Below are 27,619 nucleotides of genomic sequence, written 5' to 3'. Positions count from 1 at the left end.
GCCGGGCGAGGGAAACCAGAGTAGGTCGAGGAAGGGGAGGCCTGCGCTTTCGGGAGGGAAGCCGCTGGGGCTAGTCGGGCTGAAGGTGGGCACTTCCTTTTTTCCCTCGATACTTAAGGCTACGGGGACACAGGCCTGGCAGGCACGACGGCCGGCGCGTCTGTCTACCTTTGCCCAGAGTCCGCCTTGAATAATCAGCTAACAACCCCAGTTCCCTTGAACCCAGCGCGGGAGACCCGGCGCCATGGCTAGGTCGGTCTCAGGCACATCCCGATGCTCGCCCCGGGAAGCTCCTGGAGCGCCTCTGGTTTCCGGGTACGAATAGGAAGCTGCTCGGGAAACCCCAGAACCCTCCCTTTGAGAAAGGGTGCAGACGGCGTCTCCGTTTCCACGGAAACAGGCCGAGCCATGTCGTCACTTCCGCCGACCTGTCTGGACGCCAGACTGTTGGGAGGAAAAGAGGAAAACTGAGCAACAGCCACGACAGTGGACGCGAGCGTCTCCTCTGTGCGCATGCGCCCGCTCAGCGGCCTGCTTCTATTTATGTGGGGGATCCAACATGGCGGCCGCGGCGACCCTGGCGATGGCGGTGAAGCCCATCAGAACGTAGTAGCGGGGAAGGGGACGCGGTCCGCACTCACCGTGGCGTCGGCGGAGACGGCTGAGGGTGGTGGAGGGAAGAAAAGCGACGGAGAGCAAGAGGAAGGGCGGGCAGGCACGCAGCGCGGCGTAGAAGCGAGCGCCGGCTCGAGCTAAAGCAGAGGGCCAGAACAGTGGGGATGGCGGAGCCGCGCAGAGTAGCGTTCATTAGCTTGTCACCGGTGCGGCGGCGCGAGGCCGAGTACCCGGGGCCCGAGCGCGAGCCCGAGTACCCCCGCGAACCCCCCCGGCTGGAGCCGCAGCCGTACCGCGAGCCGGCCCGGGCGGAGCCGCCGGCCCCGCGGGAGCCTGCCCCCCGCTCGGACGCGCAGCCCCCGCCGCGGGAGAAGCCGCTCCCCCAGCGCGAGGTCAGCCGCGCCGAGCCGCCCATGTCGCTGCAGCGCGAGCCCCCGCGGCCCGAGCCGCCGCCGCCGCTCCCGCAGCTGCCCTTGCAGCCGCCCCCGCCGCGGGAGTCGGCTTCCCGGGCTGAGCAGTCGCCGCGGCCGCCGAGGGAGACGGTGCGCCTGGAGCTGGTGCTCAAGGACCCCACCGACGAGAGCTGCGTGGAGTTCAGTTACCCGGAGCTGCTGCTGTGCGGAGAACAACGGGTACAGAAGATTCCTCCCTCCTGCCCCAGACCCCGAGAGCCTCAGGACCCGCCGTCTTCCCCAGCTGGTTTGCACCTTGGGACGCCCACCGAGCGCGTCCGGGTCGCCCCGAGGGTGGGGTGCGGGGGGCCGGGGCCGAGCGGGTGGACGGGGCGGTGAGCGCTGCTTCCTCCACTCCCTGGGGTGGCCGAGGCTCTCACCCGGCCGCACCGAATCCCCAAACCCCCGGCACTCGCTCCCAACGCCGCGCCGAGCCTGTTTTCTTGTGCACTTTTCGGAACCTCAGATTTTCCTTCTTTCCTTTCTGCACCCCACACAAAATCCTGGGGCCCTGCAGGCCGTGTGGCTGGGTTCTCCCTGTGGCGCTACAGCTGTCGTTCCAGTAGAAAGGAAGAGAAAACCTTGGGGGACACGCCCCCGAGTCTGAAGCAGAGAGATTGTGTAACCCCTCTCGTATCATCCTCATCCTCATCACTGTTTGTTTTGCTGGGCGCCGTGGCTGCTGAGGTGTGCTTGCGTGCCTGTGATATTTTTCTTAATCGAAGGGAATTTAAGAATAATTAAAGGTTTTCAGAGACTAAGGATCCCACTTTAGGAATGGAGAAGTGGGTTAGTTAATCTGGTTACTAATTTTTCTCTCGTGTTGGTATTGGAAAACCTTTTTAGCTTTCCTTTTTTGTGGAGTTTGTTCATATTGTAATTGAATGGGAAGGTGTCTCCTGTTTTATTTGACACCTACCCGTCATATTATTTAAATGTATTATCATTAGTTTATAGAAGAACATTGTACTCGGCCTTTGTAATTTTCGGAGGATGATGAGAAAAATCTCAGCTTTGAATTTTTTAAAACAATTGAAAATATATAGGTATGCTTTTGATGTAAGAGGTGAACAATGGAGAAAGGATAGGGCTTATGTTGGTAATTGTAATTTTTATTGTTGTGGGTTGGTGGATCTTCAGAAGTAAGTTAGAAAAGGAAATGATAGATTAACAGTAAAGAAAGAGAACAGTTTTTCTCTGTTGCTTAGCAATTATGCCCGTTATTAGGCTTTGCTTTAGCTTGGGTCTAATGGACTCCAGAAGTCACTTGTTTTTTCATCTTCAACTACCTTTATGGTCAAAATGACTGACTGCTTAGTCACAAAGTATCATGTTGAACAGTTTCACTAGATTTTGTTTACTTTATGGCCAGCTAATGTTTTGATCATTATTTAGAAATGTTGTGTGGTCCAATCATTACAAAATGTTTTAAACCAAAATGAATTGCTTAAAGGTAGAGATCACTTTAGTCACTTCCACATAACATTTTGCACTTTAGACTCACTTGAGTGCCCCCTCTTTATAAATGTGATGTCACTTTTTTCCCAAAAGAATATTAAAAATATTGGATTGGAGCATTTTCCAAACACTGTATTTGAGCTGCTAATCTAAGTTGGTTTGCAGTTTTTGTAATTTTCATAAATTGCAGGAGAGAAGCATTCTCTTTGTGTAAAAAATACATAGCAATAACTACCTTTACTGAGTTCTTACTGTGTGCTAGACACGGTTCTAAGCACTGCACGTGGTTTTTCTAGTAGTCCTACAGAACTCCATGGGGTAAAATCTATTATCCTCACTTTACAAACGTATGTAATTTTATTAGTACTTCTTTCCATAGTGAGATAATTTCTTAGTAAAACAAAATTTCTTAATATTAACTCATATAGTTTAGAGGATTCTGCCAAAATGACGTAAAATGTAAGTCACGGTAGAACTACAAAGACCTTTATTATGTCCCTATTTATGCTGTAATAGTCACACGATGGCAAATTAATAATAGATGTGTATCATTTAATTATAAAAAAGTTTGACACCCTAGCTTTGTTAACTTGGTAACACCAGAACTACTACTTTCGTGTAATGGGAGAAAGAGGAATAATTCCATTTAATTTTTCTGTTTACTTATTAACAATGTAGGTGTCTATTGGCCCAATTTTCTCGTTGTATATCAACCTTCTATCTTTTTTCATATACCTCTGAACAAAACAAAATCCATTGTATATAATCACCTTTGCAACAAAGATTTGCCACATTTTCCTGTGATTGCTGCCAGTGAATACCCTTATTATGCAAGAAAGCATAGAAAACATATGTTTAAGTAAAATTGTAATGGTTTCATGAAGGGAAATCCTAGAAGAGAAACCATCAGAAAGCAAAATGCGAACATTAGAATTGGTCTGGAAAGTTGGTGGTTCCCAAAATTAGAAGAATTAGAGGAGGAAGGACTACATTTTTGAAATAGCCATCTATCAGTAAATAAGATTTTAGTGCCAGATGCTGAAATTGGTAGATGTGGGGCTATTAAAAAAAAAACAAAACAAAAGGTGTATTACATATGGATACCATTCATATGGGTGCATTTAAATCAGTTCCCTTCGTAAATACTAAATGAACAGTAAAACCCTGATTTACTGAAGCACAATCAGAAATTTGTCTGTGCTCTATTTTTAATGCGAAAAGCACAATTAAATAATTTGTGCTGGGAAAATACGAAAAACAAAACCACAGGTTAGCTCAACCTTTAAGCTTATTGTCTCTATGCAGTACAGTGCTGTGATTGAGGTGGTTTAGGATGATGACCGGCATTGGAATCATCTCTATCCTGAATGATTAATTGGGTCACCATTTCTGGCTGAAGGGTAATAGTGCATTTTAGAAATAAATTTTGGCAATGATTAGTATACAAAAAAAAGGTTTAACTCTTAGTAAACCAGAAAAATCAGTTAACCAGAACACCCATTTGTGAACATGCTTAATTGAACATTTACTGTAAAAAGAAAAATAAGTGTTTATAGTATGTTAATATAACTGTACTATTTGAGAATTCCATGGCATTTCATTGTTTGCATATTTTGGATAAAATTTGTGAAAGAATCTCCTGAAAGTGGTGTTGATGAGTTAAGATCAAAGGACAAAATTACTGCATCAGTTTTGCATGTGGGTAGTTGATAATTTTCAGATATTTTTTCACCTGAAAAAACCAAAAAAGCTTAGTCTTGATTGGGGAAGGGTGTTTATTCTTAACTGTAAAAGAAAAGTGAGTCCGTTTTCTTAAATTTGTTTTTGTAGGCTGTCAAGAGTAAATAAGAGCTGTACTTTTGATACCTACATAAAGTACATAAAATATTTTAGAATGGCATATAAGGTGATTCTTATTAAAAATATAGATCCATAGGTTTATATTTATGCATATAAAATGAGTCATACCACAGAGGAAGTATTTGGGCTTCACAGTGCATGAGGGAGCAGTTTGTAATAGACATGGCAATTGCTCACTGTCCTTAACCTGAGCCTCTAGTTAAGGTTATACCTGCCGGGCGTGGTGACTCACGCCTGTAATCCCAGCACTTTGGGAGGCTGAGGTGGGCGGATCATGAGATCAGGAGATCGAGACCATCCTGGCTAACACGGTGAAACCCTGTCTCTACTAAAAATACAAAAAATTAGCCAGGCAAGTTGGCGGGCGCTTGTAGTCCCAGCTACTCTGGAGACTGAGGCAGGAGAATGGCGTGAACCCAGGAGGCAGAGCTTGCGGTGAGCCAAGATCGCACCACTGCTCTCCAGCCTGGGCAACAGAGCAAGACTCTGTCTCAAGAACAAACAAAAAAGGCTATACCCTGGACATGCCTAGGATTCCTTATTATTCTCACTAGTTGATTCCTTTTTGGATCATGTTTATGTTTTCCATTGGTAAAATTTTTTTTGAGGGGTGACGAAGTCTCTCTCTGTCTCCACCAGGCTGGAGTGCGGTGGTGCGATCTCAGGATCTCGGCTCACTGCATCCTCCACCTCCCGGGTTCCAGCAATTCTCTTGTCTCAGCCTCCCAAGTAGCCGGGACTACAGGCAGGTGCCACCACACCCGGCTAGTTTTTGTGTTTTTAGTAGAGACAGGGTTTCACCATGTTGGCCAGGCTGGTCTTGAACTCCTGACCTCCCAAAGTGCTGGGATTACAGGTGTGAGTCACTGCTCCCGGCCTTTCATTGGTAACTTCTATTGGGGTGAAGTATTCTATAAATTAATTACTTATTACAATGATTTTAAAAATTAATTCTAAAGTTAACTCCTTTAAAGAAGTATCCCTTTATTCTAATGTCCCAAGTGTGATGAATTGTCTTGTATTCATTCTGTCCACATTTTTCTATCATGTTTTTTAGACCGATCACTTATCAACTTTTATATCCAGGATGAAGTATCTCAGTTTCTAAGTGTGCAAATCTTCCTTCCTTCTGCATTTTTTCTTGCCCTTCAGAGTCTATTGAATCTGTGTCAGTATTTCAGTTGTAGTATACCTTAATTTTTAATTACCTCAGTCAGTTGTCTGAAATTGGATAAAAGTAGTATTTTTATCCTTGTTTTGGTTTTTTTGTGCATTGAAAACCATATATATGTTTGTATACTAAAGTAGAAGACTTAAGGATGTGATGGCTATTTTTGTTTGTTTTGTTAAATAGATGGTTAATGTGGGCTTCTAGCTCTGTGTTTGTGTGTTTTAAACCATGTGTTATAATAAACTTTCACTCTCCCCTACTACAAGAAAGGCATGGTAATGTAACCTTTTTGCAGCTATTTCTCTTTTCTAGCTTTGTTTAAAAGTAGTGTGTATTCCCTGAATGGATATCCATTGACAGGATATTGGTGATATAATGGTTGTTGATACTGGACCTCAACAGAAAACCTTAGCTGCTATACACACTCAGTGTTAACTCACAGGCAGATGATTAAGTGTTGATTTTAATTAATAATCTAGAGCTCCTTTTAGAAGCATTTCCTGATCAAAGCAGTTAATCTTTGCTAGTGAAGATATCACTCTAGAGTCATAAGTGAGATTTTCATGTTTAGCTAGTGTTCCTGGGGATTTTTTTTCCTTGTTATTTTGGATAAGGTGACCATATGATCATTTTGCAGGTGAAGACAATTTGGATTGTTGAGTTCTTACTCATCAAAACACTATGAAGTGTATATGAGTCCATTACAACTGTAAATATTTTTTACTATGAACCAACTTTTTTTAGTTTTAATACTTCTGACTTACTTGTTAGTATTAGGAAAAGTCTCTTATTGATTAAATTTAAAATATAGTTTCTGAATAATATAATTGTATAACCTATGTTATATATTCTCACTAGTTTATTTCCTTTCGGATCACATTTATTGAAATAGAATTGAAGTGTTTGTTATATAATGATAAATAAATAAACAATAATACTATTTGTAATACTAATGGATACTTCTGTTTCTTTTCCCATTCACCTTGAATCAGAAGAAGCTCATTCACACAGAAGACCCATTTAATGATGAACATCAGGAGAGGCAAGAGGTGGAAATGTTGGCTAAGAAATTTGAAATGAAATATGTGAGTATAATAAACTGATCACTTTTTTTAGTCCTATTGACCTGTTTCCTTTCTGTGACTGGTCGAGAGGGCCTATAAATATTCATTGCCTGCCTTACCTTGTTCTCACAAATTGAAACCAAGTGAATGGTTAGATAGTCAAATAAAGATTCCAATAGGCTTGTGATAAAGTAGTCATCATTCATTTTTATGTTTATTTATTTATTTTGGAAACAGGGTCTTGCTCTGGCACCGAGGCTGGAGTGCAGTGGTGCAGTGTTGGCTCACTGCAACCTCTGCCTTCCAGGTTCAAGCGATTCTCATGCCTTGGCCTCCCAAGTAGCTGTGACTACAGGGGCAACACCACACCCAGCTAATTTTTTGTATTTTTAGTAGAGATGGGAATTCACCATGTTGGCCAGGCTGGTCGTGAACTCCTGACCTCAAGTGATCCATCCTGCCAAGTAGCCATCATTTATTATAGTCTTTCTAGAGTCCAGGCAGTTTGCTTTTCATATATTATCTCCAATCTTTGTAACAAAACCACAAGCTAAGTAATATTGACCATATTTTACAGATGAGGAAACTGAGGCTCTGAGTTCAAGATTAAGTAACTGATATAAGGTCACACAGTGGCAAGAGTAAGCTACAGGTCCAGGTCTGTGTAGCTCTAACTCTATTCGCTTTCTGCCACCATCGAGAATGCTATTTTAATTCCCTTGAAATAGTAGTACTCAAACCTTTCTGCCTCTTAAGAGTTTGACAGTGAATATGTGTACTTCTAAGCCCGTAGCATCAGACTCAGAACCAGCATGATACCTCTTTGAAAGTGTCCGGTTTATGCTAAATATTCATGTACATTTTATATTCAGTGCCACAATATATTGGTGTTTGTTTGAATACAAGAATAATTTTTAATTACCTGATTAACTTGCTTAACATTTTTCTCAAATTTTCTAGTATTACTGACTTTGTAGAAAGCCCCACTCCTCACCCCACATTTACACTATGGCTTTAAGTACTCTTGGCACTTTGCTAAAACATAACCCAGTTGAGAAGCAACACTTTACCCCTCTGATTCCTCTGTGAGCATTGAAAATTATCCCACGAGAGGAAGGATATCAGCTCACACTGGCCTAGTCATTCATACTACCCTCAAGATACCACTGGGATCTTGACCCAATCATGCTGGCTCCTTGTAATTAAGAAACCATTTGAGGGTAGAAGAAATAGATGAGAATAGATTGGAATTGAAATCAAGTCCTAGGCCATACTTTGCCATCTTCTAATTGTGTCCTTTTGGTGAGGTTTTTAGCTCTGGGCTACAGTTTTTTTTCTCTCTCTCTCTCTTTTTTTTTTTTTTTAAGACAGAGTCTCTGTCACCCAGGCTGGAGTGCAGTGGTGTGATCTCGGCTTACTGTAACCTCCACCTCCCGGGTTCAAGCAATTCTCCTGCCTCAGCCACCTGAGTAGCTGGGATTACAGGCATGCACCACCATGCCTGGCTAATTTTTGTATTTTTAGTAAAGATGGTTTCACCATGTTGGCCAGGCTGATCTCGAATTCCTGACCTCAAATGATCTGTCCGCCTTGGCCTCCCAAAGAGCTAGGATTACAGGTGTGAGCCACTGGGCCTGGCCAAGGCCACAGTTTTCTTACCTATAAATTGAGAGGTTCAGGTGTTTCAGAGACCCTCTGGTTCTCTATTCTGTGACCATATAATAACAAATTTAAGGATGGACTGATGGGTATTTAAATAGAAGGAATAGCAAAAGTTGTTACACTAATTTGTAGTATTTAATTACAATGTAATACTTTGAGACTATATTATATCATGATATATAAATTGTAAAATCCTATAGAATGTATAAATCCTAAAATCCTAACATATATAAATCCTAAAATACTGTGTTTTTTATACAAGTTATACATTGGTTACACTTAATGTTTTAACCAACTAGTACACTTATGTGGCTCAAAATTCAAAAATTAAAAATCTTCCTTTTATTGTATTGCCCACCCATTGAATCCCACTTTCTAGGCAAGTAACATTCCTGTGGTACTAGAGATATATCTCTGTACATATACATCTATTCCTTTCCCACCCCCTTTTGATACATATTATAGAATACTGTACACACTTAAGCTCTTTGCTTTTTATTTACTGCATCTTAGTATGTTTGGGTGGGAGGTCATATCAGGACAAAGTGCTTTCTCTCCATTGCTGTTTCACTGCATGGAACTCTCACACTGTAACCAGTCCCCAAATGATTTAGGTTGTTTTCAAAAATTTGCCCTTATTAATAGTGCTGCAGTAAATTAGTCTATAAAATGGCATTTTACACAATTTCAAATTTATCTCTAGGACAGATTCCTAGAAGTAGACAATTCAGGTCGGAGGATTTATGCATTTATAATTTTAGTATATATTACTAAATATATATGTATATTATATATAATATATATATTTAAAATAAATATATATTTAAAATATATATTATACATATATATATATTTAGTATATATTACTAAATCACCAGTTCTACTCCCTCCAGCACTATATCAGAGTGTGTCTTTTTTTTGGGGTTTTTTTTTTTTTTTTTTTTTTTTTTTTGAGACAGAGTTTCACTCTTGTTGGCCAGGCTGGAGTACAGTGGCGCAGTATTGGCTCACTGCAACCTCCACCTCCAAGGTTCAAGCGGTTCTCCTGCCTCAGCCTCCCAAGTAGCTGGGATTATAGGCACGCACCACCACGCCCAGTTAATTTTTTGTATTTAGTAGAGACAGGGTTTCACCATGTTGGTCAGGCTGGTCTCAAACTCCTCACCTTAGGGGATCCACCACCTTGTCCACCCAAAGTGTTGGGATTATAGTTGTGAGCCACTGCACCCAGCCTAGAGTGTCTGTTTTGCCGTGGGTTACAAAATCAAGGATTAGAATTGCCCTTTGCAAATGGAAAAATTCCTCTTTATAATCCTATAAGTAAAGTGATTCAGTGTATGATGCACTGCCTTAAAGTTAGCATTAAGTCTTCTTAGTTAACCCTAGGATAGTATCTGGCATAGAAAGACCAACGTTCTGAAGAAGTTATTTGATGCGTGAAACTGAGTTTCAGTTGACTTAGATATATTCAAGCCTTGTTATTTTATTTACAGTGATAAAATATTACTCTTGTTATAATCTAAATTAATGGGCTGTATTTCTTCTCTGGATTTTTATTTTGGTGACTTACTTTCTTATTTCCATTCTAATTAGAGATTTTGTGTACATTAACCAAAAAGCATGCCCAAGTGTTATATCTGTGAGTATTAAGAGTGTGTGTGTGTGTGTGTATTTATTTATTTGTTTGGTAGAGACAAGGTCTTGTTGTGTTGCCTAGGCTGGTATTAAACTCCTGAGCTCAAGCGATCCACCTGCCTCAGCCTCCCAAAGTGCTGGGTTTGCAGGTGTGAGCCACTGTACCCAGCCTAAATATATATAAATATATATATATATGGTAATTATTTGGAACCTTTTAAGAAAATCATCAGGCCAAAAGTGACCTGAGAGAAGATAGAGTGTCCTGCTAGGTGCTATAGGCCTAGAACTCTAGGCTATCACAAAATCTCTCTTCAACTACAATAATCTTGATTGGTGTTTGGGGCAGGTGTTGCAGCAGTTGAAAATCAGTGATATCAGAAATTATAGGGAGTATAGGCCAGGCGGGGTGGCTCACGCCTGTAATCCCAGCACTTTGGAAGGCGAGGCGGGCGGATCACCTGAGGTCAGGAGTTCGAGACCAGCCTGACCAACATGGAGAAACGCTGTCTCTACTGAAAATACAAAATTAGCCAGGCATGGTGGCACATGCCTGTAATCCCAGCTACTTGGGAGGCTGAGGCAGGAGAATCGCTTGAACCCGGGAGGTGGAGGTTGTGGTGAGCCGAGATCACGCCACTGCACTCTACCCTGGGCAAGGAGAGCGAAACTCCGTCTCAAAAAAAAAAAAAAGATTTTAGGGAGTATAAAATTGTAAAAAGAGCACCCTGCATTGAATTTATGGGGTTCCCCCCTCCATTGTGTCCTATTTTTATGGCCATGTTCTGTTTCCTGTTATGTTGTTCTTATGTTCAGGTAATGTGACAGTTCATATTCAGCATCAATTACTAAATGGTTTTTTGGGAAAAGATCAATATGACTGTTAAGTACTTAGTTTTACCTAGATTATACTAAATTGGTTGTTGTACATAAATCTTTTTAAATAGCTAAGTCCAAGTTTTGACATTTCTACAACTGTGTAGGCTCCAGATTCGTCTTGATGGTTAGAAAGGAGGCAGGATACAGGTAAAAGAGGCTCCCATACCTCTCTTTATTCCCAGTTAAGGCTCCAGAATGTTTAGGCGAAACATCTTGGTTTTCAATTCAGTTTTTAGATGGTCTCTAGGTAATATATACCTTTTATGAGGCCACTTATACTCTCTACTCTATACTCTGGAGTAAGATGCTTCGATTTGATGGGTATAGACTTGTTCTCTTGGCCTTCTAGGACATAGGATAACCTATAATTGTTGAAAGATTTCTCTTAGTGATTTTTTTCTCACCCCATTACCCCAGCCATTCTGAAAGATCATGCTGTCTTAGAATTGGATATAAATTCAGTAATCTAAATGAAAGCACCTAGCACAATACCTTGTGCCTAGCAGGGGCTCAGTTAAGACTATTTGAATCTGAATGACTCTGAATAGGAAGGCATATATTCTGCCAGACATTTATTAATATTCATGAAATCACATTATAACTTTAAAATCTGCTTACTGTGCTATATAGACATTGAATACCATCTTTCACGCTTAGTTCTATGTGGTTTTGGACTCTCAGAGCCCTAGTAGTTTCATATTTGTTTTAAAAGGAAGGGTAAGGGTAGATTTGATAATAGAAAAGTTATTCTGAGCAGTCTTATAAAGGAAACAGTTGACCAAAGGGAATAACACTGTTTTTACTCAAAGACAAATTATTCTTCTAAATACTCTTGATTTTCTTGAGACCCTGTCTCTAATAAGAATAATAAAATCGGCCAGGTGAAGTAGCCTATGCCTGTAATCCCAGCACTTTGAGAGGCCGAGGTGGGCAGATCACCTGAGGTCAGGAGTGCAGCCAGCCAGGCCAACATGGTGAAACCTTTCCATCTCTACTAAAAATACAAAAATTAGCCGGGCATGGTGGTGGGCACCAATAATTCCAGATATTCAGGAGACTGAGGCAGGAGAATCCCTTGAACCCAGGAGGCAGAGGTTGCAGTGAGCCGAGATCGCGCCATTGTACTCCAGCCTGGGCGACAAGAGCGAGACTCCATCTCCCAACAAAAAAAACAGAAAACAAAAACAAACAAAAAAGAAATATATATATTTAAATGAAAAGTCTTGATTTTCTTTTGTATGAGTTGTAAAAGTGATTCTTTCCAGATAATGTTTTAAAGAATGGCAGTATCTTGGAATAACTAATTTCTGATGAGTAACTTCTTCACAGTAAATACTACTTGGCTGAGTGGAAAGAAATATAATTTTATCTTAAAATAATTATGGATTAAACTGTCTTCAAATGTGAAACTGATACCAAGTAGTTGTTTTGAATGCATTTGTGTACTGTTTCTGGGAGTTGTAAGAAGTCAATTACTCATATTATTGGTTGATCATCCACACTTGCTGAGGGGTTAGAGCTTCCTTGGGAACTTCATAGGCTAGTTTTCCTGTTTGTTTTGGCCTTATGTTAGGTCTGGTCCCTAAGGATCACCTCAATATAGAGCTTTGGGAAAACTTGTTGACACCACCACAAAGTAAATCCTACTTGCAAAACACAAATACCAGTGGATTTAGGGTTTCGTAGACCAATAATAGTATGATATTACATGTACAATAAAGACATAAAATAATGTTTTAAAGCCAACTGGGGTAGGGGAGAGAGCCTTAAATAAAGGTCAAGGAGGAGTTCCTAGCTCAAATAATAGTTTCTTTTTTTTTTTTTTTGAGACGGAGTCTCGCTCTGCCGCCCAGGTTGGAGTACAGTGGCCGGATCTCAGCTCACTGCAACTCCGCCTCCCAGGTTTACGCCATTCTCCTGTCTCAGTCTCCCGAGTAGCTGGGACTACAGGCGCCCGCCACCTCGCCCGGCTAGTTTTTTGTATTTTTAGTAGAGACGGGGTTTCACCGTGTTAGCCAGGATGGTCTGGATCTCCTGACCTCGTGATTCGCCTGTCTCGGCCTCCCAAAGTGCTGGGATTACAGGCTTGAGCCACCGCGCCCGGCCTCAAATAATAGTTTCTTTATTGAAGTTACCAATTCTAATCACTTGCTGTGACATGCCCTTTTAATTCCTTGGCCTCTTTGAATTGAATAAATTCTCTTCAGCCTTCTTTAATCCCTTAGGAACAATTGAGAATCCGCAGTTTTAGGATATTTAGGAGGAAGGACTGGTATCCATATGTGGTGATTATAGAAATTGTGTATAGTATTTTTGTGCTGTGTAGTCAGCTCTTGGCTATATTTCCACTGCCTTGAAACTCAGCTCCTTTCTATTGGTAGGTTGAAGAAATGGGCGTAGATGTAAAGAGATAAGGTGGTGGCAGGGCTGGGACAAATAGGGAGTCTTGTGTTGACAGGATGTTTTCTTCTCACTTGTAGGACTGGAGTGTTTTTTAGCAATCAGGGTCATTCTTGCTCTGTCTACTAGAGGTGATCAATGAATGTTGGTTTTTAGTTTGGTTTACTATTAGCTGGAGGCAATTCAGGGTCAGGGGGTCCAGTACTAAGAACATCTTGTTTGTTTGTTTTCCAGTTTAGTGTTACGGTGTAATTAGGCTGCATTGGCCTAAAACACCGATTGTCAGGTTAAGCAAGTACTAATGACTCAGTGAGGAATATTCTTCTGAGTCACAGCGGGCTAGTGCCTAGAAGAGTAGATAAGAAGGAGGTTCTTCACTTTAGGTGTAGCAAAATTCAAGGGTTTTTTGTTGTTGTTGTTGTTTGGAAAATAAGTTTTGATTTTTAAAGATCTACTTAATTTATAAACTATGTAATATCAACTGCAGAGGTTCAGAGAATTTATCAAGTAAGATTTTGATTCTGCTGCAGTAAGGATACTGAAAAAGAGGGTAATTCAACAGAGGTCTTTCTAGTAGGGAAGACACTATAATTCTTTGCCAATGTAACTTGAATTTCTTTAGGTTAAATTTTAATGTTTGTGAATTAATTTATATGTACCTTTCTGGCAGCTGTCAAAAGTTTGGTTCCAGCTTATACAATTTACGCATTATTGAATTTTAGCACGATTAGGGAACTGGAGGGTGGAGAATAGAAATGGGGTGGTAAGGCAGGAGGCCGGTCAGGGTTAGAAGTTTTCCAGGAAGACCGCAAGTGAGGAAAAGCAGACTGTACCTAGAAAACTACTCTAATGGCCTCTGTGATGAAGGAGGGAACTGGATTGTCCCTTATAGTTGGCAGAAATCTGTTTATAAGTGGAGCAATGCTTGTGGAACCCTAGCTGTTGGAAAGTGAGTCAAGAAAGAGGTACTCAGGTATGGGTGTGTCAAATACAAGTTATCCAAAACTCTTTCCCCACAGTGGGACTGGGAAGTAGAGCCAAATGAGGAGGAGTTCCAAACTCTGGTAGTGAACATTTGGTGGGCCAAACCTAATAAAATAACATTTATTGAGTGGGTAGTACATGTCCTTAATAAAACTCAGGAGATACAAAAGGTCATGTGATAAAAAGAAAATCTCCTTCCTACTCCTTACTCCCAGCTAACCAGGTCACTCCTTAGAGACACTGTGAGTTTCTTGCCCCAGAGAGCTATGTGTATGTGGGCAGTCACATATTTCAAAGATTTTTTGTTGTTGTTGTTGTTCACTGAAAGAGGATATATAAATACAGATAAATGAAAAGATCAAAATAAAAATCAGCAAATCACCTGTAAGTCCACCGCCAAGCAGAACCACTGTGAATGGTTTGATGGTTTAAAGTATATCCTTTCAGGAATTTTAAAAATGCATGTGCAATTACATATGTACTTTCTTGCACTATAAAAAAAATTTTTTTTAGAGCCAGCTGTGGTGGCTCACACCTGTGATCCCAGCTACTTGGGAGGCTGAGGCAGAGAAGATGTCCCTCAAGACCAGCCTGGGCAACATAGCAAAACCCCGTCTCTTAAAAAAAAAAAGTTAGATCACCTGAGCAATACATGAATATGTTCCTTTTATTAAAAACAAATTCAACTAATACATATTACATCAAAGTCTTCCTGTACCACTGTTTCCAGTTCTATCCCTTCTCCATCGTAATGATCATGGTTATCTGTTTGTTGTGTATTCTTTGAGCATTTTATACATATCTATAGATATATATTGCTATGTTTTGTTTTTCATAGATGAGATCATCCTGTTCGTATGATAGTGGAAGAAACAATATCTTGTTATTTAGATGTTGTCTCCATAATTACCATTTAAGTTGAGACCTTTTCAGATGCTTAGTGAACACTAATAGCACCTTTTCGTGAATAGCCTGAGCTGTACATAACATTTAGGAAACTGTTCTTGTTACCCTGTATATTAATAAATACTCTCTATCACAATTTTAAAAAATGTATTTACTTATTTATTTTGGGGACAAGGTCTTCATCGCTCAGACTGGAGTACAGTGGTGTGGTTACAGCTCCCTGCAGCCTTGACCTTCTGGGCTCAAGTGATCCTCCCACCTCAGCCTTCCAAGTAGCTGGGACTACAGGCATGCACCACCATGCCCAGCTTTTTTTTTTTTTTTTTTGGTAGAGACAGGGTTTCACCATGTTGCCCAGGCTGGTGTTGAACTCCTGGGCTCAAGCAGTCAACCTGCTTCAGCCTCCCAAAGTGCTGGGATTACAGGCATGAGCCACCTCACCCAGCCTACCACATTATTCTTCAATGGCTATTAACATTGAATAGATATGTGGTAGTTTGTATAATTTATACTTTTATAATTGATATGCTTGGTGAAGATCTTATACTTGTAAGATCATTTTGGGGGGAAGCATTTTGGTTAGATTAATACTATTATGATCAAATAAAGCTTGAAGTCTTTTATTTGCTCCCCTTGGTAAGATACATACTTATTTAACAATACTAATCATTTTGCTGCTTAGATTAGATTATGGACTGAGAACTATTATGGTTTCTGGTGGCAACAAACTAGTCACTTTGGCTAGACATAGATGTTCCTAAATCTCTAATTACCCATAAATTGTTTACACGTCTGCATATATCTGATTGTGCCCATTACAACAGAACCTGTTTGTTTAGCTTTCCCAGGTAAATCTTATAGGCAGCTGTTTATGCCTAGACAAAAAATATGATAGGAGAGCAGAAAAAGATCATTGTCATTGTGATTTTAATTAGAAAGCATCTTGGAGAAAAGATTGAAAATGTAGGCTGATACGTGAAAGCTGGGAGGATTAAGAGAATAGCAGGAGACTATCCCAGATGGGGAGAAAGCACAAGGAATGGTAAGAAGGTGTGTTTAGGGGAGAGTTGGTAGACAGTTCGAATGGATGAAGTGTTCATGTTGGAAAATTGTAAGTAAAAAGTTGGAAAGGTGGTTTGAGTCAACATGTAGAAGGCATTTAACTGGTGCCATGTTAAGGGTTTTCAATTCTTATAGGTGGAATGCTTCTGAAGCATTTTGAGCAGGGGAAATGATAGGGTGTTTTCAAAATATTAATTAGGTGGTAATTATGCAGGATAAATTTGAGGGAAGAGGCCAGGCGCGGTGGCTCACGTCTGTAATCCCAGCACTTTAGGAGGCCAGGGCGGACGGATCACCTGAGGTCAGGGGTTCGAGACCAGCCTGGCCAACATGGTGAAACCTTACCTCTACTAAAAATACAAAAATTAGCCGGGTGTGGTAATGTGCACCTGCAGTTCCAGCTACTCGGGAGGCTGAGGCAGGAGAATCACTTGAACCTGGGAGGCAGAGGTTGCAGTGAGCTGAGATCATGCCCTGCACTCCAGCTGGGGCGGCAACAGAGTAAGAGTCCGTCTCAAAAACAATTTGAGGGCCGGGCGCGGTGGCTCAAGCCTGTAATCCCAGCACTTTGGGAGGCCAAGACGGGCGGATCATGAGGTCAGGAGATCGAGACCATCCTGGCTAACACGGGGAAACCCCGTCTCTACTAAAAAATACAAAAAACTAGCCGGGCGAGGTGGTGGGCGCCTGTAGTCCCAGCTACTTGGGAGGCCGAGGCAGGAGAATGGCATAAACCCGGGAGGCGGAGCTTGCAGTGAGCTGAGATCCAGCCACTGCACTCCAGCCTGGGCGACAGAGCGAGACTCCGTCTCAAAAAAAAACAAAAACAATTTGAGGGAAGAGAGGCTAATTAAGACATTCATTATGTTTAAGTGAAAAACAAAGGCCAGTATTCTAGCATTGACAGAATGGAAAGGAAACTGTAGATGTGGTTAATCATGGCAACAAAGATTTGTGGGGAGAGATACTTGGAAGCAGAAATTATGAGAGTTTTGAAATAGCATTATTGAGGTATAATTTAAATAAATTTAATTCATCCATTTTAAGTGTACAGTTTGATGGATTTTAACAGATGCATACAATCCTGTAACCATTACTACAATAATGATACAGAACAATTGCGTCACCCCAGAAAATTCCCTTTATAAACAGATCTGTCCCTCCAGACTTAGCCCCTGGCATCCTCTGATCTGGTTCCTGTGACTCTAGACTTTTTTGGTGTTTGTTTGTTTGCCTTTTCTAGGGTTTCCTGTAAATGGAATCTCATGTCTTCTGCATCTGGGCACTTTCACTTAGCATAGTACTTTTGAAATTCCTCCATGTTTTGCCTGTGTCCCTTTTTATTGCCGAGCAGTAATCCACTGTATTCCTGCTGTGGATTATGTACCGCAGTTGTTTATCCATCCATCAGATGATGACCGTCAGGTTGTTTCCAGTTTTTGGCTGCCATGAATCAAGCTGCTGTAAACATGAGAGTACAAGTCTCTGTGTGTGAATACACATTTTCATTTCTCTTGGGCGCATGTAAGAGTGGGGTTGTTAGGTCCAATGGTAACTGTATGCTTAATAAGAAACTACCTGATTCGCTGAGAGAGGGCATTAAAAGAAAAAAAAGAAACTACCAAAGCATTTTCCAAAGTAGCCACATAATTTTGCATTCTTGCTAGTGATGTATGAGAGAACCAATTGCTCCATGTCCATGTTAGCATTTGATGTCATCACTCTTAATTTTAGCCAATGATGGTTTTAAGGCAGAAAAAATAGGATGAACAAAATAGGAATGTCAAGTGGGAGAAGCTAATTTGGAGACAGATGACAGTGGGAACACTAATTTCAGTTTTGCTTTATTAGAGTTTAAGGTGTTTTCAACTTAAAAAATGACCCTATAGGTTCTATAACTTCTCATATAGAATTTTTAAAAGAATGGCCTGTTGGAGTTAGGCAGTCATGAGTTTGAAGATTGGCTTGCCTACTTTCTGTGTGACCTTAGATAAGTTACTTGTCCTTTCCGAGCCTTCGTTTTTCTCATTTGTCAAATGTGAACTAATAGATAGTTGTACTTAGTGTAGGATCTGATGCAAGGTTAGCATTCAGTGAATGGTAGCTTGGTATTTAAATATATATTTTATGCCCCCAGTAACTTGTGAATTTCTTGCAAATCTGAGCATTTTTTTTCTTTCTAGCTGTTTTATTCCCCAATTGTGTTAGTTCCCCATACCAGTAGTCAGAGTGATTTTATTAAACACTGATCTTGTCAGTTGCTTCCTTGTGCCGATGCCTTCGGTGGCTTCCGCAAGTGCTTAACTCCACTTGTCCTTGTCTGGGTATGATTATCTTAGGAAGAAGCCTTGATTAGGTCCTCTGTTGAAAAGATCTTCTTTCAACCTTTTTCCTTTCTACCATTTATAACTACTGTAGTTGTTTGTTTAATCTTTCTCTTCCCCTCTCTGTACTTAACTGCTTGTGTATAACTATAAAATCCATGAAGGCTGGCACATGGTATAAGTGCTCAGTAAGTTTGTTTAATAGATTATCTTGTTTTAAGTTACCAGAAGACAAGGACATTTCATACTTAAATTCTTTCTGGTATTTTAACATATTGCTTTCTATGGCGTAAGTTCTTAACAGATATTTTTGACTCTAAGTAATGGTTTGAAATAAGCTATATAGAATCACTGGGTGAAATAAGATGAAGAGTTTTTAAAATTGTTTTAGCATATTTCTATTGTAACAGTAATACTTTATAGGAAATTTGGAAATCATAGAAAAAGCAGAAGAAGAAAATGTAAGAGTATTGCAAAGTCTCTTGGCAGATGCTTTCAGATTGCTTTCGAAAAGGGTTTTATTGGTATACTCTTTATCAGCAGTGTTTGAGCAGTTCTATTCTCCATCTTTTCAGAATTTAAAGATTTATAATTTGATAGAAGAAATCGATAACTTACTGTAATCTCATTTATTTATTGATCATTTTCCATTGACTTGTAATGCTGCCTTTTTCATCTTTAATTGTTATATGCTAGGGTAGGTTCTGAAAAATGCTGTTCATTAATCTTTTTATTCTTTTTTTTTTTTTTTTTTTTTTTTGAGATGGAGTCTCGTTCTGTCGCCCAGGCTGGAGTGCAGTGACGCGATCTCGGCTCACTGCAAGCTCTGCCTCCTGGGTTCAGGCCATTCTCCTGCCTCAGCCTCCCAAGTAACCGGGACTACAGACGCCCGCCACCACACCTGGCTAATTTTTTGTATTTTTAGTAGAGACAGGGTTTCACTGTGTTAGCCAGGATGGTCTCGATCTCCTGACCTTGTGATCCACCTGCCTGGGCCTCCCAAAGTGCTGGGATTACAGGCGTGAGCCACCGCACCTGGCCATCTTTTTATTCTTATATTCCTGCCTCATCTATTTTAACTCCCATAACGTTAAAAATATTTCGTATGTGGCAGGACTAGGCCTCTTCATTAGTTTTGTCTGTGGATTTTTATATATTTCTTAGATCTCTTCCTCTCTGTCTCATTTTAGGGCGAAATCATCCCTCATGTCCTTAACTGCTTGTGTGTAACTTTTTCTCAATAGACTATCTCCTACCAACCTCTCTCTCCCTTTCCTGAATGCTGATTCTCACCATAATTCTATAACATAATGTAAAGGTCTCAGTCTGCAGACCTGCCCAAATGGGAAAAATAAGGACAATCTAATATGTATTTTGCATCTGAGCACACGGGTATGTTGTATGTATATATGTGTATATGTATGTATTACACCTGTGTGTGTATATACACACACACACACACACACATATATATATATGTATGCATGTTGTTTAAGGTTGCCAGCTGGTATTTCTTGAGGATTGTCATTGTTCTGGGATTATACCCTCAGTGGCCTTATTTAGCAAGATGTTGCCACCCTATGTTGGTTCCTAGAATTGTACTTGAAACTTTTACCTAACTTGTAAAATCTAAAAATATGGGAGCCATTACTTATATTTCACACCACAGTGTCTTTCTTGGTGATGATGGTGTAGTAATCGCGTTGTTTTGTCCGCCGAAAAGCGTACAGTGGAGTCACAGCTTATATGGGAGTTAGGTTTTTTTTAGCATCACTATGTAATAGTAGCTAGTCAGAATTGCCTTTGCAAGTTACTTGTAAAGTGATGACACCATGTTGGAGATGTCTTTCGTAAGTCTGGCATAACTTTTTTCCCTCAAGCACTGGAACAGATCACTGTTACTTTGCGTTGAAACAAGGCGAAGCAATTTGCTTTTATTTAAGGGCCATGTTACATACAACTTACTCATCTTTAAGCATTAGAATCACACTTTTCATTGAGAGGTGTGCGGTTTGAGAGCTGAAACCAAAGGAGGTGACTAGAGATTTACATCTTGCATCTCATGCTCTCTATGAGGCTCACTGTGGCTTAGTGGTGGCATGTTGGTTGGCAGAATCCTTTGCACTCAGTGTTTTCTTGATTTTGTTTTTGCTTTTGTTTTTTGAGATAGGGTCTCGCTCTGTCACCCAGGATGGAGTGCAGTGGCATGAACTTGGCTCACTGTAGCCTCAACTTCTGGGTTCCTCCTGCCTCAGCCTCTCAAGTAGCAGGGACCACAGGCACATGCCACCATGCCTGGCTAATTAAAAAAAAATTTGTTTCTGTAGAGACAGGTCTCATTATGTTGCCTAGGCTAGTCTCAAACTCCTGGGCTCTTGGAATCCTCCTGCCTTGGCTTCCCAAAGTGCTGAAATCACAGGTGTGAGCCACTGCACCTGGCCTTCTCTTCTCTTTCCAAGCATCCTCTTCCCTGCTCCCCTACCAAAAAAATCATGGGACAGGGAAGTCTTAGAAGATGCTTAGAAAATTTAAGATGGGTACCATAGCTTGTGACTGCAGTCCTGGCTACTTGGGAGTATGAGGCAGGAGGATCGCTTGAGCCCAGGGGATCAAGGTGAGCTATAACCATACCATGGCACTGTAGTCTGGGCTACAGAGCCAGACCCTGTGTCATTTTTTTTCTTTTGGAGACAGAGTCTCACTTTGTTGTCCAGGGTGAAGTGCAGTGGTGCCATCTCAGTTCACTCCAACGTCCGCCTCCCCAGTTCAAGCGATTCTTGAGCCTCAGCCACCCAAGTAGCTGTGATTACAGGGGCATGCCACCACACCTGACTAATTTTTGTATATTTAGTATAGATGGGGTTCAGCCATTTTGGCCAGGCTGGTCTCAAAGTCCTGGCCTCAAGTGATCCCCCTGCCTTGACTTCCCAAAGTGCTGGGATTACAGGCATGAGGCACTGTGTCTGGCCCAGACCCTGTATCAAAAAAAAGAAAAAATTATAGACTCAAAAAGTTGCAAATATACTACAGAGAAATCCCATGTGCCCCTTGAACCCAGCTTCTCCCAGTAGTAATATCTTACATATCTACAGTTATCCAAACTAGGAAATTGACATTGGCGTAATGCAGTTAACTAGATAATAGATCTTAACTCAGATTTCACATACTCATTTCAGTTTTTACATGCACTCATTTTTCATTTTCTTGTATGTCTTGTGTATAATTCTAATTATTAAAACAAATACTTTTAGGCTGGACCTAGTGTCTCACACCTATAATCCCAGCACTTCAAAAAAAAATTAAAAATTAGCAGGGCTTTATGGCATGCACCTGTAGTCCCACTTACTCAGGAGGCTGAGGCAGGAGGTTCACTTGAACCGAGGAGGTTGAGGCTGTAGTGAGCCATGATCATGCCACTGCACTCCAGCCTGGGTGACAGAGTGAGACCCTATCTCAAAAAACAAACATGCAGTGAGCCATGATCATGCCACTGCACTGCAGCATGGGCAATAGATCAAGACCCTGTCTTTAAAAATAATAATAATAATAATAATTTTAAGCATAATTTTAGGTTTACAGGAAAGTTGCAAAGACAATACAGAGAGTTCCCACACAGCATTCACCCACTTTCCCCTGTTGTTGACATCTTGCAGTGTTGACATCTTGCAGTGTGGTTGACATCTTGCAATTTATACATTTGTTACAGCTAAGGAGCCAACATTGGCACACTACCATTCAACTCCACATTTTATTTGGATTTTACTTGTTTTCCCCTAGTGTCTTTTTTCAGTTCCTGAATCAGCCAGGTTACCATATTACACTTAGTCATTATTTCCCCTTAGGTTCATCTATACTGTGGCAGTTTTTCACATTTTCCTTGTTTTTGATGATTTTGATAACTTTGAAGAACACTGGTAACTCATTTCATAGAATGTCCATGAATTTGGTTTTGTCTGATGGTTTTCTCAGGGTTAGGCTGGAGTTATAGGTTATTGAGAAGGTCACAGAGGTGATGAAGTGCAGTTTTTGTCACAGATCGTGGATGGGTGCGGTCAGTATGATGTGTCCCTGTTGATGCTGACTGTGACCACCTAGTGAGGGAGTGTTGGCCAGGGTTTCTACTGTGAAGTTCCTCTGTCCTGCCCCTTTTCATACTCGTTGGAACAAGTCACTAAGTGCAACTTGCACTCAAGGTGTGGGAGGTCTTAAACCTCCTGGAGAGGGGGATTGTCTACAAAGATTAATTGAATTCTTCTAACAGGTCTTTTTAAACTTGATGAAAACAGCATGAGTACCGAATCAGTCTAACATGTCTGTTCTTTGCAGGGTGGGAAACCCCGTAAACACCGGAAGGATCGGCTACAAGATTTAATTGATATAGGCTTTGGCTATGATGAGACAGATCCATTTATTGATAACTCAGAGGCTGTGAGTAATGTATCTTTAATATAGCAGCTGATTCATTGTTTGTATGGGATAGTAGAAGTCAAGGGTAAAGTAACTTAAATAGTGCAGTGAATGTTTTTATTTGTGCTTTTAAAAGCCATGTTCACTACTTAAAGATTTTTTTACCTTTTTTTTTTTAAAGAATACTGCAGATTGAGAATTTTGTAATTTCGGGTTTGTCTATGGTGAGTTGTTATTACACTGTTAAAACAGACCAAGTTTTATGAAACTTTTTTCTGTAAAAGGCTACATAAGTATTTTAGACTTTGTGAACCCTATGGTTTCCGTTACAATTACACAAGTTTACCATTGTAGCATGAGAGCAGCCATAGATAATACCTAAAGAATAGTGTGGCTGCATTACAGTGAAACTTGACTTATGGTCTGGGAAATTTAAATTTCATATCATTTTCATGTGTCATGAAATATTAATTTCTTTTGTTTTTTTTTTCCAATAATTTTTAAAATGTAAAATCCATTTCTAGCTTGCAAGCTGGTGGGCTAGATTTGGTCAGTGAATCTCATGGTTGCTGACGCTGTACAATGTCTTTATTTTCATATGCTCTGCTCCTTTCCAGTTACTGAAAGAACCTCTTGGGATTCTCTAATAGTTGCTCATTTTCAGATGTCTAATTATAGCGTTGACTGCATCATCACCCCTTGCTCAAACTGAGAACAAAAATAAGTTTTTAAAAAGGAAAAAGGAAAATCAAATGCTGAAAAACATTATGTTAAGCTAATGATTCTCAATCAAGGATGAGAATATTAGTACACTTATCTTAACTCAGACTTAAGGAATTAGGATTTCTGGAGGTGAGGCCTACAGAGATTTTAGTGTGTTTTTTTTTTTTTTAATATAAGATTAACATGCTTATGGTAAAACAACAATAAAGTACAAGGTGATTATGAAGTAGAAGGTAAAGTACACAAAGGTCCCACTCCTGAGAGGTAAATACTAAAAATCTTCTTGTGTAGTTGTCCAGAAATTTCAGAATTTCAGTGATACATATTAGTACATGGATATAATCCTAATGGCTGTTAGCGAATGTACCTAAAGAACATAGTGTATTTGTCTAGTCCTGTTTGATGTACATCTAAATTGTTTCTGGTTTTATGTACATACAAATAATTGAGCATCTGGATGCTTTTATCTACTTAAGGAAATGTGTATGAAGGGTATTTGGAGAGTGCATTTATATGGGTAGGGTAAATTTCTAACAGTGGAATTTATTGGTCAAAGGGCATATATTTGCATCTTGATTTTTACTGATATTCCCAAACTTGGGCAGGTGGGTTTCAAAATGACTTCCAACATAAGAGCCATGCAGTCTTAAATATTGGTGCTACTAGGTTGAAATTAATCTGGCAGACATCTCAAATACCTATTTAATTCTTTATTGCTGCCATGCCTTATTACCAGGATGGTATATTGAATGCCAGTCTTTATCACCAGTCTGTTTTGATTGAGCCCTACAGCTTTTCCCCTGGAATCCCCTTTCTCTTATAAAAGGAAGAGGAATTTAGGAGAGCATTTAAGGACTGTAGCAGCCCCTTGATCACATAGCAAATGAAAGACAGCAAGTCATGTTTTGCAGTAGAGAACGTGTATGTTCTTCCATTCTTGTTTATATACTAGAGTAATCTAATCCCTGGGATTATGATATCCTCTGCGATGTGCAGTAATTAAGGATATACAGAAAGTGATGCTAGGTGACTATTACACTCCCCACAAATTATATAGTATGTCTTTTTTCCTGTTGCTACACTGCTTGCTTATAAAGTTGATGACAGAACTTATAAAGTTAGTAGAATGACAGTAAGGACTCCAACCTGAGGCACATTGGATACTCTGTCAAACTCCTAAGTTGCTTCTGGTGTCCTGACATGATCTTATTTACCATACTAGGCAGCCTGGTCTGTAGAAGTAATATATTGCCAGCGCCCTTTGGAGTAAAGTGGGCTTTGTATTACAAAAAAGATTGTCAACCAATAAATCAGGGCATGGAATGTTTTTCCAGAGTCTTGACCTTGATTTGTAACTCAGTGAAGAAGTCTAGATTATAATCTTAATTCAGTTTCTAATTTGCTGTGTAGCCAGGAGCAAGTCTTTCAGCACTGCCCAGTTTTCTCTGCTGTGACGTGCTTACCTCACAGAATTATTGAGCCTTAAATAAGGTAATGAATGTCAACTAGCTGAAGAACGTGAAGCAAGTGCAAAGCATCAGTAGAAGTGTTAATATTATGTGTACATTTTGAATTCTAAATAACCCAAGAAGGAACTTAGCCATATATAAATGGGCATCACATGTACTCACACTTTAATAGCTTTTTTTAATTAATAAACTTTATTTTCTTAGAGCAGTTTTAGAGTCACAGCAAAACTGAGCAGAAAGTACAGAGCTTCCATGAACACCTTGCCCCCATGCATACACTACCTTCCCCGCTCTCAGCATCCTGTACCACAGTAGTTCATTTGTTATAGTTGATGAGCCCGAATTGTGACACATCATTGTCACCAAAGTCCATAGTTCATATTAGGGTTCATTCTTGGGGTTGTATATTTTGTGGGTTTGGACAAATGAATAATGACATGTATCTACGATGGTAGTATCACACAGAAGTATAGTATCACTTCCCTCAATATCTTCTGTGCTCTGCCTGTTTATTCCTCCTTCCCTCCTAATCACTGGCAACTACTGGTCTTAACTGTCTTCATAGTTTTACCTTTTCCAGAATGTCTTATAGAGAAAATCATATAGTATGTAACTTTTATAAATAGCATTTTCAATATCTCCTTTTGTAGCATTTAGGATATTTTCATGCTGACTTTTGTAACCCATAATTGGATTATACATCAACTTAAAGGACATGACTGGTATTTTTAAAGAAAATGAACTCAAATAGAATCGGAATTAGTACGTCATTGGTAGACTATACGGTTTTTATTGTGTGTGTATGTGTGTGCTAGATTTTGATGGGTAATGTATTTTCCACTTGGATTGTGGTGAAGAAAAGTTGAAAGCTACTGTTAATTAATAAGTTAGGATAAATTTTGTAGATACAAATTGTTTAGTCATACAACTAGTTTCTGAACAAGATAGGTTCCTGTTTTATAAGAAGAAATTGAACTGAAATGCAGGTTGCTTGACTTACAAAATAACTTAGTATCTTTGCCCTTGACATATTGTTTTTTTTTCATGAGATAATTCAGACATAAAACAACTATGGTCGAACCAAATGATTTTTGTTATTTTTATTTATCGTATTGCCAATAAGCTTTCCGCGTTGGCATATTTTTGATATATTCTGAATCATGCACTAATTACTAAAAATAAATACCTGAAAATAAATGCTTTTGAAGATTATTTTTAGTCGCATATTTATGCTACCAAATTGTAAAAGAGCTGAAAGAAAATGTTTTATTTATTATTAATGATACCAGGCATGAATCACACTTTATTTATTTAGATAATCTCTTTTAAATTTCACTAGAACTTTGTGAAGTAATATTGTCCCTGTTTTATAACCGTCCAAAATTGATGTTAAGTGATGTTCCCTGGGTCATAGTAGCTAGTCATAGGCAAGGAATCGAAATCCAGGACTTTGAATTCTTAAGTTCAGTGTATTACCTCTTAATACATTCTACTGAAATGGCTAAACTAAGTATTCATAAAGAGTGTATTCTCCTGAAGAGCGTTCAGATAGGAAAAGCTCAGCAGAATACTGCATAAGAAAACAGACTTTGAGCACATCAGAATTGCCCTGGATACCTGGGGATGAACATGTTTCACTCCCACGTGAAGCTGCTTGATATAGTAGATGGGTTGGAGGCAGCCACTGACTTTGCCATAAACGTGTATAGAATTGCTTTGGTAAGGTACTTACCCGGCTTTCACTTTTAAAGTGGGAGTAATATTTGCCTTTTTTTTTTACCTCACAAGGGTATCATGAGGACCAAATGAAATAATTTATATGAAGAAGTATTGAAAATTATAAAACATGGTACAGAACAATGTAGGCAAAGAGTACAGGTGTTTTTATCTTGTCACAGTTAGTTTTCAGAATTATTACAGTCTTTTCACTTTTAATCCTTCACTCCTCACATCACTTCTTTATTTGCAGATGGTCCTGCCCCTTTTCTTCAAGATCTTTATAGTAGTGTAGCTCTTTGTAGTAGATTTTTCTAGTAGTGTATCAAGTAGAGCAATAAGAAGGTAGTTCATTTTTTTCTTTTACCTTTCTTCAATCATTTTATTTCTTTTAAATTCAGTGTAATTGAACTGGACCCTCTTCCTTTTTCCATTCTCCATATAATTGAAAAGGATACAGGTTAAAGTTACAGCTTTTGTAGTTAGCCTTAATATTCTTACAGTAACTAATAGAGTATGTATATTCCTTGCCCATGGCAAAGAAGTTTCCCTAAAAATCTGACTTTCTTAAAGACTAGTTAGATAATGTGAAGAACCTCGGAAGTAGAGGTCTGGAGATCCCAGGTAACAGATATCTTTCTGCAATCAGATAAGTTCCTTTTTTATTTCCTACTTTGAACACCTTCATTAGTTAAGTTGTTCTTCACTTAATGTTTGCTTTTTACCCATCTTTATCAGGTGAGGTAATGGTAAACCTTAAGATCCAGCCTTTGGGGACATAAGTGTGATTTAAACAAATTGAGTTCCTTTCTCCAAGCAAAGTGCCTCCTCA

General features: G+C 39.8%; 1 protein-coding gene across 5 annotated transcripts in view; it reads left to right on the top strand.

Moving 5' to 3' along the window:
* The first annotated feature begins 530 nt into the window (after positions 1-530).
* Positions 531-27,619, top strand: part of UBN2 (ubinuclein 2) — a 77,516-nt gene continuing 50,427 nt past the window's right edge. The window contains exons 1-3 of one of the 5 annotated variants that reach the window (XM_050784990.1): positions 531-1,247; positions 6,549-6,641; positions 22,799-22,900. In XM_050784990.1, the coding sequence (XP_050640947.1) occupies positions 780-1,247; positions 6,549-6,641; positions 22,799-22,900 (663 nt within the window). In that variant the 5' untranslated portion in view covers positions 531-779. Of the gene's footprint in view, positions 1,248-1,409; positions 1,755-6,548; positions 6,642-22,798; positions 22,901-27,619 lie in introns of those variants that run through there. The other 4 variants (XR_007724363.1, XM_050784992.1, XM_050784991.1 and 1 more) reach the window with 4 other exon arrangements.

Source organism: Macaca thibetana, chromosome 3 (assembly GCF_024542745.1).
Source record: "Macaca thibetana thibetana isolate TM-01 chromosome 3, ASM2454274v1, whole genome shotgun sequence".
NCBI classification, from domain to species: Eukaryota; Metazoa; Chordata; class Mammalia; order Primates; family Cercopithecidae; genus Macaca; species Macaca thibetana.
This window is presented reverse-complemented; position numbering and strand designations above follow the sequence as displayed.